General features: G+C 45.8%; 1 protein-coding gene across 1 annotated transcript in view; it reads right to left on the reverse strand.

Annotated features, from left to right (window-relative positions):
• Nucleotides 1-4,771: 4,771 nt before the first annotated feature.
• The window catches only part of LOC137542526 (potassium voltage-gated channel subfamily S member 1-like), a 50,884-nt gene continuing 40,517 nt past the window's right edge, over nucleotides 4,772-15,138 (reverse strand). Inside the window, exon 3 of the mRNA XM_068264512.1 lies at nucleotides 4,772-5,715. Within this exon, the coding sequence (XP_068120613.1) occupies nucleotides 5,326-5,715 (390 nt within the window). The 3' untranslated portion in view covers nucleotides 4,772-5,325. The remainder of the gene's footprint in view (nucleotides 5,716-15,138) is intronic.

Genomic DNA, 15,138 nt, shown 5'->3' on the forward strand with positions numbered 1-15,138 from the left:
AATATGATAAATGACAATAGAGGGAAACTGACATGTCTCTTTATTCCTGCAAATGATGTCACATACATCAAGCATGTTACACATGATCCATTTTATGTATAAATATAATTCACATCATAAATATATTATTAATGCTATAAACTTCTATTCCTGCATGTAAGAATGCAAAGCTCCTGGCATGCATTTTGGTGCAGATTTCCCTGGTTTTCCCATAACAATCAGATGGAATCCCAGGCATTACGCATACGTATCTGTGGTCACACTCCTGAGGTGCAGCACACTGCACTGACATGTGGGTGCTACACTGAGTGCCTGTAACTGCCACTTTTCACTACAGAATGGCTGCAATTCACTAACATGAAGATGGTGATAAGGCAAATGAAAACGTATGACTAAACATATCAGAATTGTCCCTGGAATTTTACTAAATAACCTGCCCTTATGAGTTTTCACAGTGAGAATGTTCTCTTCCAATCCATTCCTTAAAGGACAACTATCAAATATAACAAATTCTAAATGCCACATATATTTCCAGTAATTGCTAGCAAATAGGAATACAAAGGCTTTTCTTCACCTTTTTGTAACTTATGTGACAAATATATAACATTTACAGAGAACAACTTTCACTGTGGGCATTAATATGGAGTACTGTGTCCAGCATACAGAAACAATCTTCACTAGCAGTGATCCTGCAAAATGTGTTCAGAATGATAGCAGATATATAGTTTCAAATGTGTGTAAATAACATCAGCTGCAGCTCTGTGTCCCTGATCCTGTGTCTCACTCTCTCTGCCTAGCAGTCTAAAGTAAACAGTTTACAGCCAGGGAGATCTCATTCTGAAAGGGGGGAGCGGGGGACCCATCCAAGTAAGGAAAAAGTACAGGTCCTTTTCCGATCATCCTCTATCTAAAAATCCCTCAGCATATGATCTGTGAAAAAGCAGGCAGGGCGGAAACAAACAGTAAATCATTCCTCTTTTAATAGTGACAGAGAAGTGGAACCCAAATACATGGTATGGCTCTAGCATCAACACTAACACAAATTGTTACAAACAGCTGGTAAACAAGGCATTTTTTTCACTCCGGCTGTGATGATCTCTGAAAAGCTTTCTATTGTTGCTGGTTAAAAGCTCTATAGGTATGTGGGGTTTACAGAATGACAGTTTCTTTGATAGTTGTGTTCTTTAAAAGACTTACAAGCCGAAGCAAAAAAGAAAAAAAAAGTTAATTACCTTAGCTGAATGTCAGACCTCAGGGCAGACTATCCGTGCCTCCCTTGCTATTTATAGACCCTCTGTCATGTTGATCCAACTATCATTAGTGGCCCCGACCCGGGCCAAGGTCGCCTTAGCTCATGACGATTAGAATCGCCGCTTTAAAACTCCTCTGCCTGCGCAGTACTGAGGCTGCGCAGGATTACAGCCCTGGGAGCGCACATTGTCTGACATTCAGCTAAGGTAATTTTTTTTTTTTTTTTTGCTTCGGCTCGGAATTCCTTTAAGTTATTACCTCTGTGGCTATCCTTACCTGCACTAGGTTGGGGAGGTGCACACACTCCACTCTTCCTGTTGCCTCCTCTGCCAGATAGAATACAGCCTTAAGGGGAGTGGATGGGGTAGGGAAAATGAGGGAATGGGAGGGTGATGGGTGATAGGAAGGAACAATACGTTAAGCCTGCCTCTTCCTGTCTGAAAGTTTTACTTTAGCCGAAAGTCACATTTTTCAAGGAGTCATTATGGGGAGTAGGAGAAATGAGGAGTGGAAAGGACAACCCATAGAGGTATGTCAATCCAGCATGAACCTAACTCTGTGCTTACCTCAGGTAGCTTTGCCTTGGGTCAGGTATACTTTAACCTCCTGAGTGTTACGCCGCTCAGGAGGTCTTGTAGCCTCAGAGTCCCCCAGGTGAAACTTATTAGATTAAATGTAATCATAACATATTAGCTGGCACTAAGGTAACTAATATAGGTGGCCGGCACCCCCTGATCCCAGCCGTTTATACAATACCCAGTCTGGATCCAGCAATCGACACAGCCTCCCCGGACAGCTCTGCTCTTCTCTAAGGGGGGGATCGTACATGACGTCATGCGCAGTCCTGATCCTCCACATAGAGAAGACCAGAGCTGTGCAGGGAGTCTGCGGCGATCGTTGGATCCAGGCTGGATAATGTATAAGCAGCGGGATGGGGGGGATCGGGAGGCGCCGGCCACCAATACTAGCTAGCCTAGTGCTAGCTAATATGTTCTGATTACAATTAATTTAATAGGTTTCACCCCGGTAACTCCTGAGCTTGTTAAAACCTCTAGAGCGGCATGCCCGACACATTGTCAGGCATACCGCTCAGGAGGTTAAGGATTGAAAACTTAACTTAAGGATTGCATAAGGTAAACTGAGTGAATATGCTGTTAGCTGATACTTAGTAAGGAAGTAAGTGAGTAATTGCTTCCCCCAACGCTGCCGTCTCTAAATTGAGCTAAAATAGCTAGAGGGGGAGCACGGACGGGGGAGCGTGTGACCCCCCCTCCCCACCGTTATGCTCACTGCTCCCCCTTCCTGGCTGCTACCCCTTTAGCTCTGACCCCAAGGCTAGGTGGGCGCCCCCCCCCCCTCCATCCCCCGCACCCACTTTTGCCGCCTGAGGAACCCGCCTCATGGGCGGCCCGGGGCTGATTGTAGACGTTAACAGGAATCCGAAGTGAAATTAAACATGATATAATGATTTGTAAGTGTACAGCTAAGAAATAAAACATTAGGGGCAGAGATATGAGTCTAATATGGTTTCCAGTACAGGAAGAGCTAAGAAACTCCAGTTGTTATCTATGCAAAAGAGCCATTGATCTCTCCGACTTTCAAGTGTCTGTCACTTTATTTTTTTTTCTCTGTAGGGGAAAGTTCTAAAAGTTCACTAGCCTGCTCTGTGAAATCATTTAGAATGCTGAATAGTGTGTAAACTGCAAATATTAGAGAACGAGGCAATATTATAAAAAAAAAACTATTAACTGAAAAAAAACTATATTAACTGAAAATAAAAATATGAGAATATTTTCTTTGCTACTAATGTTCTAGTAATTATCTGTACTACACAACCAATTCATTATACCATAATTTTGTTTTCCGCTTCAGTGTCACTTTAAGCATGGTGAGAGTCTCACCAGTCTCATGGCCCATAAACCATCCACATATTCTGCAATGTTGAGCTAATGTTTGCCTAACCAAAGGATTCCGCATCAGAGGAACTGCTTTATATGTCTTCAAAGCCCATACACTGATCGATTTCAGCCATCGATCGATTGACTCAGGCCCAGTGCACACCAAAACCTCTAGCAGATCCTCAAAATGCTAGCGGTTTTTGGAGCAGATTTCAGAGCGATTCTAGGCATGTTTAGAGACGTTTTCTAAACATGCCTAGCGTTTTTGGGAGCGTTTTTGTGTAGCAGATTACAAATATTGTTACAGTAAAAGCTGTTACTGAACAGCTTCCATAACAAAAACACTTGGAAAACCGCTCTGATGTAGCGTTTTCCAAAGTGGTTTGCGTTTTTCCTATACTTTACATTGAGAAAGAAACGCTTCTGCAAACGTGCAGCAGGAGGCATGTTTGCGGTTTGCTAAAAACCTCAAACCACTGGTGTGCACCATCCCATTGAAATACATTAGCCAAGCGTTTTCACAGGCTGGATGCAGTTGGCGGATTGCTGCTAAAACCGCTCGGTGCACTGGGCCTGAGGAAATGATCGATTGAAAATCGATTCTATCAAACCAGCCAATAGGTCAAATTGATCGAAATTGGCCGCAAATCGATCTGACAGGATGGAAGATTTAGGTTGATCTGCTGCTGGCAGATCGATGGCCCATAGAGTTGCATTGGATCTAACGGTCCAATAATGCATTTAGATCGATTTCAATTCTGCAATCTATTGGAAATCTGTTCCTAGTGTGTGGCACACATCAGATAGATTTCTGTCAGATGCATGTCAAATCTGACCGGAATCTATCTGATGGTCGAATCTGCTGCAAATCTATAAGTGTATGGCCACCTTAATCCCACATCTAGTATTTTAATCTCAATGGCCACAGAAGATAAGCTGAAATGGTGTTATGTGAAAGATATGTGGGCGTTTGGGGTTGGGAAGCTCTAAGGAGCACTATGCAACATTATTTATTTTAAATTGTTTTAGGTTGAGAAAAGCAATTTCTGGGATATTTGTCATACGGTTATGGCATACTCCTAAACTGTGTACTATGTATTTCTTGTCTCTTTGTGGCCAGCACTACAGCTCTGCAAAGTTACCATCAGTTCTTATTTAGTTTCTCCGTGGTCAGTGTGTAATAAAGCATTTACTCATCCCCCACACTTCCCCAGCGTTGAGAAATGGTTTCTTATTGCAGGCAGGGTGATGAGACACCTTTTTCTACACATACTGAGGAGGATGTGGGAAAGGCTACATGCTTTATTGTACACTAAGCAGGGAGAAATTATGGCCGCAAGAAATGCAGTAGGAGGAGGTGGACTAAGTCAGGTGATCTGCTTTTTCAAAAGAAAACTTCTAGCCCCTTAGCAATAAGAAACTACTGCATGCTGCCTTCCAGAAGCCAGTTAAGTGCTTCCAATATATCTATTGCAAAAAATAAAAAAATAACTAATGTACATAAAACTGTGCATTGCTAATTAATGCAAATTTACTATCAGGCAGAGTTCACATATATTAAAATTTGCGTACGTTTTGCAAATGTGTAAAAACACATCTAATAAAAGTCGATGAAGAATTGCAATTCTGCTAAAATTTGCATTTTCACATGCACGAAAAAAACGTACTTATTGCAGCATAAATTCGCACAACACATGCAAATTTCCAATGACTTTCATTAACTGCACAAAAATGCACAAAAATTTGCATACGTACGAAATTTTAGCAAGAAAAAAACATGCACATTTTTTTGTTTTTCACAATGATAAGTGCCCTGCTTAAACTACTAGATTTGCATTTTCTTCTTTCTCTCGCTCTCTACATACATCCATCAATTATACCTCTCCTTACCCAGAATCCTCTACCATACCGCCTAGCGTTATTGCAAAGCAAAACTATGCATATGCCTTAGTTGAGCACTTTGTGCCTGCATAGATAGTGTACCCAGAAGCCCATGGGACCAGTCCCATAAAAGACGTTCTTATTGATCCTCGTTTCCTGGCACCTGTGGGTACCTATGTTTGGTGGTACGAATGACAGAGGCATTCTTGAATTATGACAACTGAGAACTCAAGAGATGACTCGTATGAGCAAGTGAGCAGATTTGATACCTAACAATTGTTAACTATATGGTAGGTCATAATTCTGTGAAGCATTCTGATACTCTATCAGCTATGTCTTCTATGTTTTTGCTGGGTGGCCTGTCGCTGTTCCTCACTGCATTCTCCAAGGCTTTCTGCCTCCGGTAAAAGTGTGAGAACTTGTTGAATATTATGGTTATTGGCAGTGCCACCACCAAAATTCCACCCAGAATACAACCAGAGGCAGCCAATTTTCCAGCTACAGTGGCTGGCACAACATCGCCATAGCCTACAGTGGTCATGCTTACAGTCCCCCACCACCAACAAGACGGGATGGTGTCAAAACCAGTATCTTCATCCTTCTCGGCTGTGTAAGCCATTCCTGAAAAGACTGAGACTCCAACAGCCAAATAGAGGAGCAGGATGCCAACTTCTCTGTAGCTATGCTGAAAAACAAGAGCAATAACAGAGATGCAGTTAGTACACAGTAGAACATCGATCCAGGGATTTATTGAATTGCCATTCAGAGGTCAGGAAGGGGATTTATATCACGTAGAAGAACACCACTTAGAAAAACAATTTTCCATTAAACTATCCAAGGGAATACAGCTTGACTGCTGAATAGCTCTTGTATTCATTATGACTTCCGTTTTCTGCACATTGCTGTTGGCTGAATACCTATTAGTAAAAAATCTCCACTGTTCTTTATCAGCCTAACATTTCTAAAGGTGGCCACTAACGGTCCAATTTCTGGCGAAAAATCATCCGAGCGATCAGAAATTCTGATCAGATTGGTTGTAAATAATCTTCATTGATGAGCACAATTGATTACAAACAATTTTAAAAATAGTCGTCCGATTGGATTTAAGTCAAACCAAAATTTGGATTTTCTTGTTGGTTGTGATGGATAGGAAGCAGATTGGTTCGTTGATTGTGTAATGAACGATTTTTCTTCTGATCAGAATTGTCTGATCACTCGAACGATTTTTCGCTAGAAATTGGATCGCTAGTGGCCACCTTAAGACCAATTCATTACACTGCTGAAGCAAAAATCACGCAGTTGCCTGGATCAATACTTGAAAAAATAGGGCAGGAACAAACAAACACTGTGTGCTATGATTAAGAACCGTTTGGGTTCGAAACATGTCAGCTTGGTGCTCATCTTTATCTGATTGGGATATGTCCTGAATAAACGTGGATTGAGGAGACACAGTGCGGATCTTATTTCATTTTCCTGGTGCATGAGTAACAATGTAAAAGTATGCCTCACAGCTGAGTGGAGGGCTCACTTGGTTCAAGGGCAGACCAGCTGGTTGACGCTACACTTTCCCATTGAATCTTCCCCCTCTAATGCCATAAAGGATAACAGGCATGCAAACACAAAGGTACCACCCTACGTTACTTAATGTTAACTTGGGTCCAGTGATAAGAGGATAGTGAGGGTCTTATATCACTATGGGGTTCCAGACCAAAACATCATTTGAAGCCAGGGACCAGCAGAGTGTCAGGAAGGGGGAGGAGAGGGTTAACAACAGTAGCAACCTTAGAGAGGGAGCAAGGTGGGCAGAAGCAGGTAATCTGCAATGTATTGATTTATTTCTTTCCCATTTAGCTAAAGTTCCAGATGGAAAAGTGAGAAGTTAAAAAAATAGAAGAGAGATCAAGAAATGATTGATGTTTGCCATATAATTTGTTCATACTGTATAACCCACAATCAGCCTGCTTGTAATCATCTTTCCTACTGGCAGACATGAAAAAACAGACAGCACCAACTGCCATTATCTATAACCACACCCCCCTAACAATGCCTAAAAGGTGCAATAGTAGTACAGAGAGGCGCCAACATGGTAAAAACAATATTTCTTTAAAATGGATAAAATGCATTAGGTAGCCATGGACTTACCCCTCCAAAACAGACTAAAAAAATTGCCGTTTTAAGCAAAAATCAGTTTATTTACATGCCCCGAACAAGGTGCAACGCGTTTCGCGGGTATATCCCACTTCCTCAGGCACCGGACCAATTCGGTCTGGTACGTAGCCTAGCACCTTCTTTCAACCTTAAAACATGGCGGGGGTTCTGTGATGATCTGGGGTGCTATTTCTCTTCATGGAAAAAGCAAGACAAGACAAATAACATTTATATCATGCTTTTCTCCTGGCGGGCTCAAAGCGCCAGAGCTGCAGCCACTAGGGCGCGTTCTATAGGCAGTAGCAGTGTTAGGGAAACTTGCCTAAGGTCTCCTACTGGCTTACTGAACAGGCAGAGCCAAGATTCGAACCCTGGTCTCCTGTGTCAGAGGCAGAGCCCTTAACCATTACACCATCCAGCCACTAACAGCCGAGACTATTTAGGAATTTTTGGCGAACAAGTTCATCCTATGGTTCAAGAACTGTTTTCGGATGGGGAATGCCATCTTTCTAGATAATAATGCCCCAATCCATACAGCTAGAAATGTTAAAGAATGGCACGAGGAACATTCTAATGAAGTTGAGCATCTCATCTGGCCACCACAATCCCCAGACCTCAACATTGAGCATTTATAGTCGTTAATAGAGATTCAAGTAAGAAGTCGATTTCCGCCGCCATCGTCTCTAAAAGAACTGGAGGGTGTTTTAACTGAAGAATGGGCTAAAATTCCTTTGGAAACAATTCACAATTTGTACAAATCAATACCTCGGAGAATTGAGGCTGTAATTGCCGCAAAAGGTGGACCTACACAATATTAAAATATATTTTGTTGATTTTTAAGGTGTTTCCATTATTTTGTCCAACCTCTGTATACTGAAGGCATCTACCTAGCTACCGATGCTGAAGCAAAGCCCCCAGCAAAGCAAAGCCCCCGGACCCCAGCCTAGCCTAGCAAAGCCCCCAGCAAAGTAAAGCCCCTGGGCCCCAGACAAGCAAAGCCCCAGCAAAGCAGAACCCCCGGGCCCCAGCAAAGCAAAGCCCCTGGGCCTCAGCAAAGCAAAGCCCCCAGCAAAGCAGGGCCCCAGCAAAGCAAAGCCCCCCGACCAGCAAAGCAAAGTCCTGAGGCCCCAACCCAGCAAAGCACAGCCCCCAGAAAAGCAAACCCCTCAGCCTAACAAAGCCCACAGCAAAGTAAAGGCTCCGGGCCCCAGCCCAGCAAAGCGTACAGCCAAGCAAAGCTCCCAGCTCAGCAAAGCCTAGTAAAGCCCCCAGCCCAACAAAGCGCCCAAAAATGCCCTCACCCCAGAAAAGCCCCCAGCAAAGCCCAAGGCCCAGCACCCAGCAAAGCCAGGCCGGCATAGCATCACCACCTGCCAGGCAGCCCAGTATCACTACCAGCAAACTCAGCATAACCACCAGCCGAGTGCAGCACACAAGCCAGCCAGCCGAAGACAAGACAGAAGCCAGGTGAGGGCTTATTTATGAGAAATACTGCCTATTGAATATATTTAAATTACACCACGGCTATGTTCATGTACATTTTGCCCCACCTATGACCACGCCCACTTTCCGTGGCATGACCATGCCCATTTTTTTGCCGCACGTACAATCGTTCCCTCTTGGGGCCCAGGGGTGCCCCGGATCTCCCAGGAACCTAGAAACGGCCTTGGTCAAAATTATTTAGAGCATTTTCTTGCTTGCTAGTAGTTAAAAAGGAATTTTATGACAAGATGTGAAAATATCACCTAGGAGAAAACTCGGGAAAACGGGAATTGTACATGCGCCAAAGTCTTCTTTTCTTTACCTTCACAAAGGCCTGTGATGGTCACAGGTGAGTACTAGAAAAGCACAGTGCAGGATAAATAAGCAATGCAATAATAGTGAGTTGGCACGTAATGTATAAACATTTGTAATCTTATGCTTCATACACACTTCAGATAAAAGTCTTTGGAAAAGGCAAGATCACAGGCCAATTTTACCCCCTTCCATGTAGTATGAGAGCCATACTCTACACAGTCTGTTCTATGGAGCTGCACTCCCCATCAAATAAAATCTTTGCAAGATGCTGAACACAAAGATGCTGTACACACTCAAAAGATCATTATCTGCAAAAGATCTGTTCCTGCAAAATGCATTCATAGTCTATGATATCTGCAGATCCTCATACACACCTTGTTTAACAGGCAATCATCTGCAGATCAGATCCACCAGGATGGATTTTCAGATCTGCAGATGATTGCCAGATATGCAGATGAAGTCTGTTAAACAAGGTGTGTATGATGATCTGCAGATCTCATAGACTATGAATGCATGTTGCAGGAATGGATATTTTGCAGGAACAGATCTTTTGCAGATAATGATCTTTTGAGTGTGTGCAGCATCTTTGTGTGCAGCATCTTGCAAAGATTTTATCTGATGGGGAGTTCAGCTCCATAGAATAGACTGTGTAGAGTATGGCTCTCATACTACATGGAAGGGGGTAAAATTGGTCTGTGATCTTGCCTTTACCAAAGACTTTTATCTCAAGTGTGTATGAAGCATTAGAGTACCTGAACTAATATGTGACATGATGAGATAAACATGGGCAGAAAATAGCAACTTGAAAAAGGTCAAAGTAGACTTTCATTATAAGGAGACATGGTTATAAAAAGGAATAACCTAAATAAGGTTATACATTTTATAACCATAAGAAGAGATTAGGGAAGATGTAATCAGCTAGCATAAACACACACTGACTTCAAGAGAAACTTTAGGAAAACTGACCACTTCACTTTGTTGATCAAGTCACCCTTAGGGTACTGTCACACCAAGCTCCACTAGCAATCACAAACGCCAGCGATTGCGATTTTTCATTAATTTGCATTATTCCTCTTAAAATCGCTCCAGAAAGCGATTGCGTTTTACAAATTGAATCACTATAGTGGAAAATACTTCTCATGATTTCTATGATAACGTAGCAACCCTAGCGATAAAAATCAGCTGTGTAGTGGAAAAATTCACTCTAGAAGCGCTTTTCTGAGCGCTTTGCGATTGATTAGCACTTTTTAAAATCGCTCCCATTCACTTTCAATAAAATCGCGGTAAAAATTGCTACTCCCTCCCAGTGGCGTACCTAGGGTATTTGGCACCCGGTGCTGGTTATCCACAGTCACACCCCCCCCCCCCCCCCCCCCGGGCTGTGGAGTCGGTACAAAAATCTTCCGACTCCTCAGTTTATGAAACCACGACTCCAACTCCGACTCCGGGTACCCAAAATAGCTTCAACTCCGACTCCTTAGTCTAAATACTTAACAGGGCTGTGGATTTTGTACCAAAATCACCCGACTCCTCAGTTTATGAAATCAACGACTCCGACTCCAACTCCAACTCCAGGTGCCAAAATTGCCCAGACTCCGACTCTTCGACTCAGACTCCACAGCCCTGCCCCCCCGTAATTGGGGCTACGTTGCGCAAAAAATGTGTGTGGTCATATACCAAAATGTGGGTGTGGTCACGGGTGGAGACTAGTTTACATGAACTTAGCAATGGTGGGACATTAGATTAGGACAGTGGTGGCGAAAAGTCACTTATCTATCGCAAAGTGCCAACAGCAATTTAAACTAAATACAAACATTTTAACTCATACATGAACATTATGGAAAATCCAAGTTGAAAATAAACTGTGAAGATAAACAATTTCATCCATCCTACTCCTGAAAAATGTATTTTTTCTTTTTTTTAAAACCCCCCCAGTTTTATTTTCTGTTTTAAAAAGCTAAAAAAAAAAAGTAGGTTTAAAGGAGTTATCCGGGCAGTTTTAATAAAATGAACGCCCCAAGCTCCCAGGACCTCCCTCGCCGCATCTCTGCTCTCAGCCGTTCGCCGGAGGCTAAGAACTACTACCACCTGCGCAGTCCGCTCCGGCCCACGTGGCGGTGATTGACAGCGCCGATCGCGCAGGCGCAGTACAGAGCAACCTCCAGGTCGCTCTGACATCATCGCCGGGGACCGGGTCGGAGCTCCGGCGAACGGCTGAGAGCAGAGATGCGGCGAGGGAGGTCCTGGGAGCTTGGGGCTGGAGGAAGCCCCCGGTTAATTTTATTAAAACTGCCCGGATAACTCCTTTAGGGCTGGAACCCACAGGAGCGCTTTTGGCAGCGTTTTGGCAGCACTGCGATACGCTAGCAGTTTGCCAAAACGCTGGGCTAATGTTAATGGATGGGGCAACTTCCACAGGAGCGTTTGCGTTTCTCAGAAACGCAAACGCAGGACATGCAGCATTTTGGGAGCGTTAGCGCTTCAATGTAAAGTATTGAACCGCTAGCGGAAACGCTCAGCAAAACCTAAACTGAGCGGTTTTGCTAGCGTTTTGCGGTTCAGCACACTGTAACAAAATGAAAAATAATTCACAGGACCAATCAGGATAAAAACGCAAAACGCAAAACGCTAGGCACCCGCTGGGGAAAAAAATACAATGTTGCAAAACACGACCAAAAACGCGCATGAATCCGCTTGCAAACCGCTCAGACAAAACGCTAGCGGTTGCGTTTTGCGTTTGCGGTTTTCAGTGGGTTCCAGGCCTCAATGCTATTGTCTCATATGAGGTTGATTCCGCTTTTCCCATAGTCTCGCAGTTAGCAATCATGAGGCCCCCAACAAGACAAATTCAGCAATCTTGAGGCCCCCAACAAATCATGAGGCCCCCAACAAGACAAATTCAGCAATCTTGAGGCCCCCAACAAGTCAAATTCAGCAATCATGAGGCCCCCAATAAATTATGAGTCCCCCAACAAGACAAATTCAGCAATCATGAGGCCCCCAGCAAGACAAATTCAGCAATCTTGAGGCCCACAACAAATCATGAGGCCCCCAAAAAGACAAATCCAGTAACCATGAGGCCACCAACAAGACAAATTCAGCAGTCATGAGGCACATAAATAGACAGCATTTCAAATAAATAGGCAAAATGCCCCATTAATATGGTAGACACCTCTCACCTGGCTTCTGAATTCTCCTCTACTGGCTGCTGTGCCTGGCTGGCAATACTATTTTTGTCTGGATTGGCGATGATGTGTGAGCTGAAAGGCCTGGCAGTGATGCTGTGGCCTGACTGGCGGTGATGCTGTGGCTGGGCTGGCTGGCGGTGATGCTGTGGCTGGACTGGCTGGTTGAAGTAAATGCTGGCCTGACTGGTGGTGATGCTGTGGCCTTTTTGCCAGTGATTCTGGGCTGGTTGGCTGGTGGTTATGTTGGGCTGGCTGGCCTAGATAGTTTAGGTAGTGAGAGGTGCCCCACAGTTTAGGTAGTGCCAGGAGCCCCCCAGTTTAAGTAGTTACAGGAGCCCCCCAGCTCAATTAGTGACTGGAGCCCCCCAGTTCAGTTAGTGACAGGTACCCCCCAGTTTAGGTAGTGACAGGTACCCCCCAGTTTAGGTAGTGACAGGTGCCCCCCAGTTCAGCTAGTGACAGGTGCCCCCCAGTTCAGCTAGTGACAGGTGCCCCCCAGTTTAGCTAGTGACTGGTGCCCCCCAGTTCAGCTAGTGACTGGTGCCCCCCAGTTTGTGTAGTGACATGAACCCCCAGTTTAGATAGTGACAGGAACAGGAAAAGTTGTGACTGGGCACACCATCTTAGGTAGGGTGCTTGGTATTGTGGTATAGGCAAACCACCAAAGTATAAGTCCAGAATTCAAATATACCAGCACTCCAGCTTTCTCAAAGAATCACGCTCTTTTATTGAGCTAACATATCCACAGAAATGACCGACAATTGTTTCGGGGCCTCGCAGGGTCCCCCTTTCTCAAGGCGTGTGTGGTTACCAATATCAATAAAAGAGCGTGATTCTTTGAGAAAGCTGGAGTGCTGGTATATTTGAATTCTAGATAGTGACAGGGACCCCCAGTTTAGATAGCGACAGCGACCCCCCAGGTTAGACAGCGACCCCCCCCCCAGGTTAGACAGCGACCCCCCCCGGTTAGACAGCGACCCCCCCAGGTTAGACAGCGACCCCCCCAGGTTAGACAGCGACCCCCCCAGGTTAGACAGCGACCCCCCCAGGTTAGATAGTGACAGTGACCCCCAGGTTAGATAGTGACAGCGACCCCCAGGTTAGATAGTGACAGGAAACCCCAGGTTAGGCAGTGACAGGGACCCCCCAGGTTAGGCAGTGACAGGGACCCCCCAGGTTAGGCAGTGACAGGGACCCCCCAGGTTAGTGACAGCGACCCCCAGGTTAGTGACAGCGACCCCCGTTTAGATAGTGACAGGGACCCCCCAGGTTAGATAGTGACAGCGACCCCCCCAGGTTAGATAGTGACAGCGACCCCCCAGGTTAGATAGTGACAGGGACCCCCCAGGTTAGATAGTGACAGCGACCCCCCAGGTTAGATAGTGACAGCGACCCCCCAGGTTAGATAGTGACAGCGACCCCCCAGGTTAGATAGTGACAGCGACGGCAACCCCCCAGGTTAGATAGTGACAGCGACCCCCAGGTTAGTTAGTGACAGCGACCCCCAGTTAGATAGTGACAGGGACCCCCCAGGTTAGATAGTGACAGCGACCCCCAGGTTAGTTAGTGACTGCGACCCCCGGTTAGATAGTGACAGGGACCCCCCCAGGTTAGATAGTGACAGCGACCCCCAGGTTAGATAGTGACAGCGACCCCCAGGTTAGATAGTGACAGCGACCCCCAGGTTAGTTAGTGACTGGGACCCCCCCAGGTTAGATAGTGACAGGGACCCCCCCAGGTTAGATAGTGACAGGGACCCCCCCAGGTTAGATAGTGACAGCGACCCCCAGGTTAGTGACAGGGACCCCCCAGGTTAGATAGTGACAGGGACCCCCCAGGTTAGATAGTGACAGGGACACCCCAGGTTAGATAGTGACAGGGACACCCCAGGTTAGATAGTGACAGGGACCCCCCACTGCCCCAGGTAAGATAGTGACAGCGACCCCCAGTTAGTGACAGGGACCCCCTAGGTTAGATAGTAATAGGGATCCCCCCCAGGTTAGATAGTGACAGGTGCCCTTCACTCGTTGTGCAAATTTGGGATTTTACACCCCCCGTGGCCGTCCCCGCTGACAACCTACCCCCCTCCCCCCCCCCACCTCACAGGCCTTCCCCGGTGACAGGCAGGAGCAGCCCAGCTTCAGACCTCAGTATCAGCCGGCGACCAGTATGCGGGCGCACCGAACTCAGTGAACACCACGCCGTATATGCGGAAGTGATGTCACTTCCGCATATCAGTGCGGTGTCCGCTGGGTCCTAGCGCCCGCATACTGGTCGCCGGCTGGTCGGAGGTCTGAAGCTGGGCTGCTCCTGAGTCCTGCCTGTCACCGGGGAAGGCCCCGGGGGGGGGGGGGGGGGGGGGACGACACACATAGGTTGTCAGCGGGGACGGCCACGGGGGGGTGTAAAATCCCAAATTTGCACAACATGTGCACTGACTGCAGCGGCAGGGGCGGCAACACAGGACTCCCGGTGTCACCCCCTAAGCATCAAGACACCCGGTGCGGGCCGCCCCTGCCGCTTGACGGTAGGAACGCCACTGCTCCCTCCTCCCCTCTGCCTCTGAAATCAATGGCTAGTAATCTCCTCCTGCCCAGACTGAGCTCCTTTGCTACAGTGCCACGGCACAAAAGGAGCTGTGGGCGAGGCTTGTTTAGTTTATAGGGAATTAGAGTATTAAAACAAAACAAAAAGGGTATTTGGCTTGAGGAATGCCCTATAAACTATATGAAAGGAACACAATGATGCAATGAGTAAAATTTTATCTTGGATCCACTTTAATTAACTACATTCTCCTACTGGATACCGTTAGAGAAAAAAAACACAACCATGCAGCGAAGACCCTTATCCATCCTCCCTACCTAGCTCTGAGAGAGGATACCACAGTATCATAGCTGGGCTCTTGATCACCACTGAAAACCCAATAGGGGATAAAGGGATCAAGCCTTGCCTTAAAGCCAATGGGTACCGTTTCA

This window comes from Hyperolius riggenbachi, chromosome 12 (assembly GCF_040937935.1).
Source record: "Hyperolius riggenbachi isolate aHypRig1 chromosome 12, aHypRig1.pri, whole genome shotgun sequence".
Classification (NCBI taxonomy): domain Eukaryota; kingdom Metazoa; phylum Chordata; class Amphibia; order Anura; family Hyperoliidae; genus Hyperolius; species Hyperolius riggenbachi.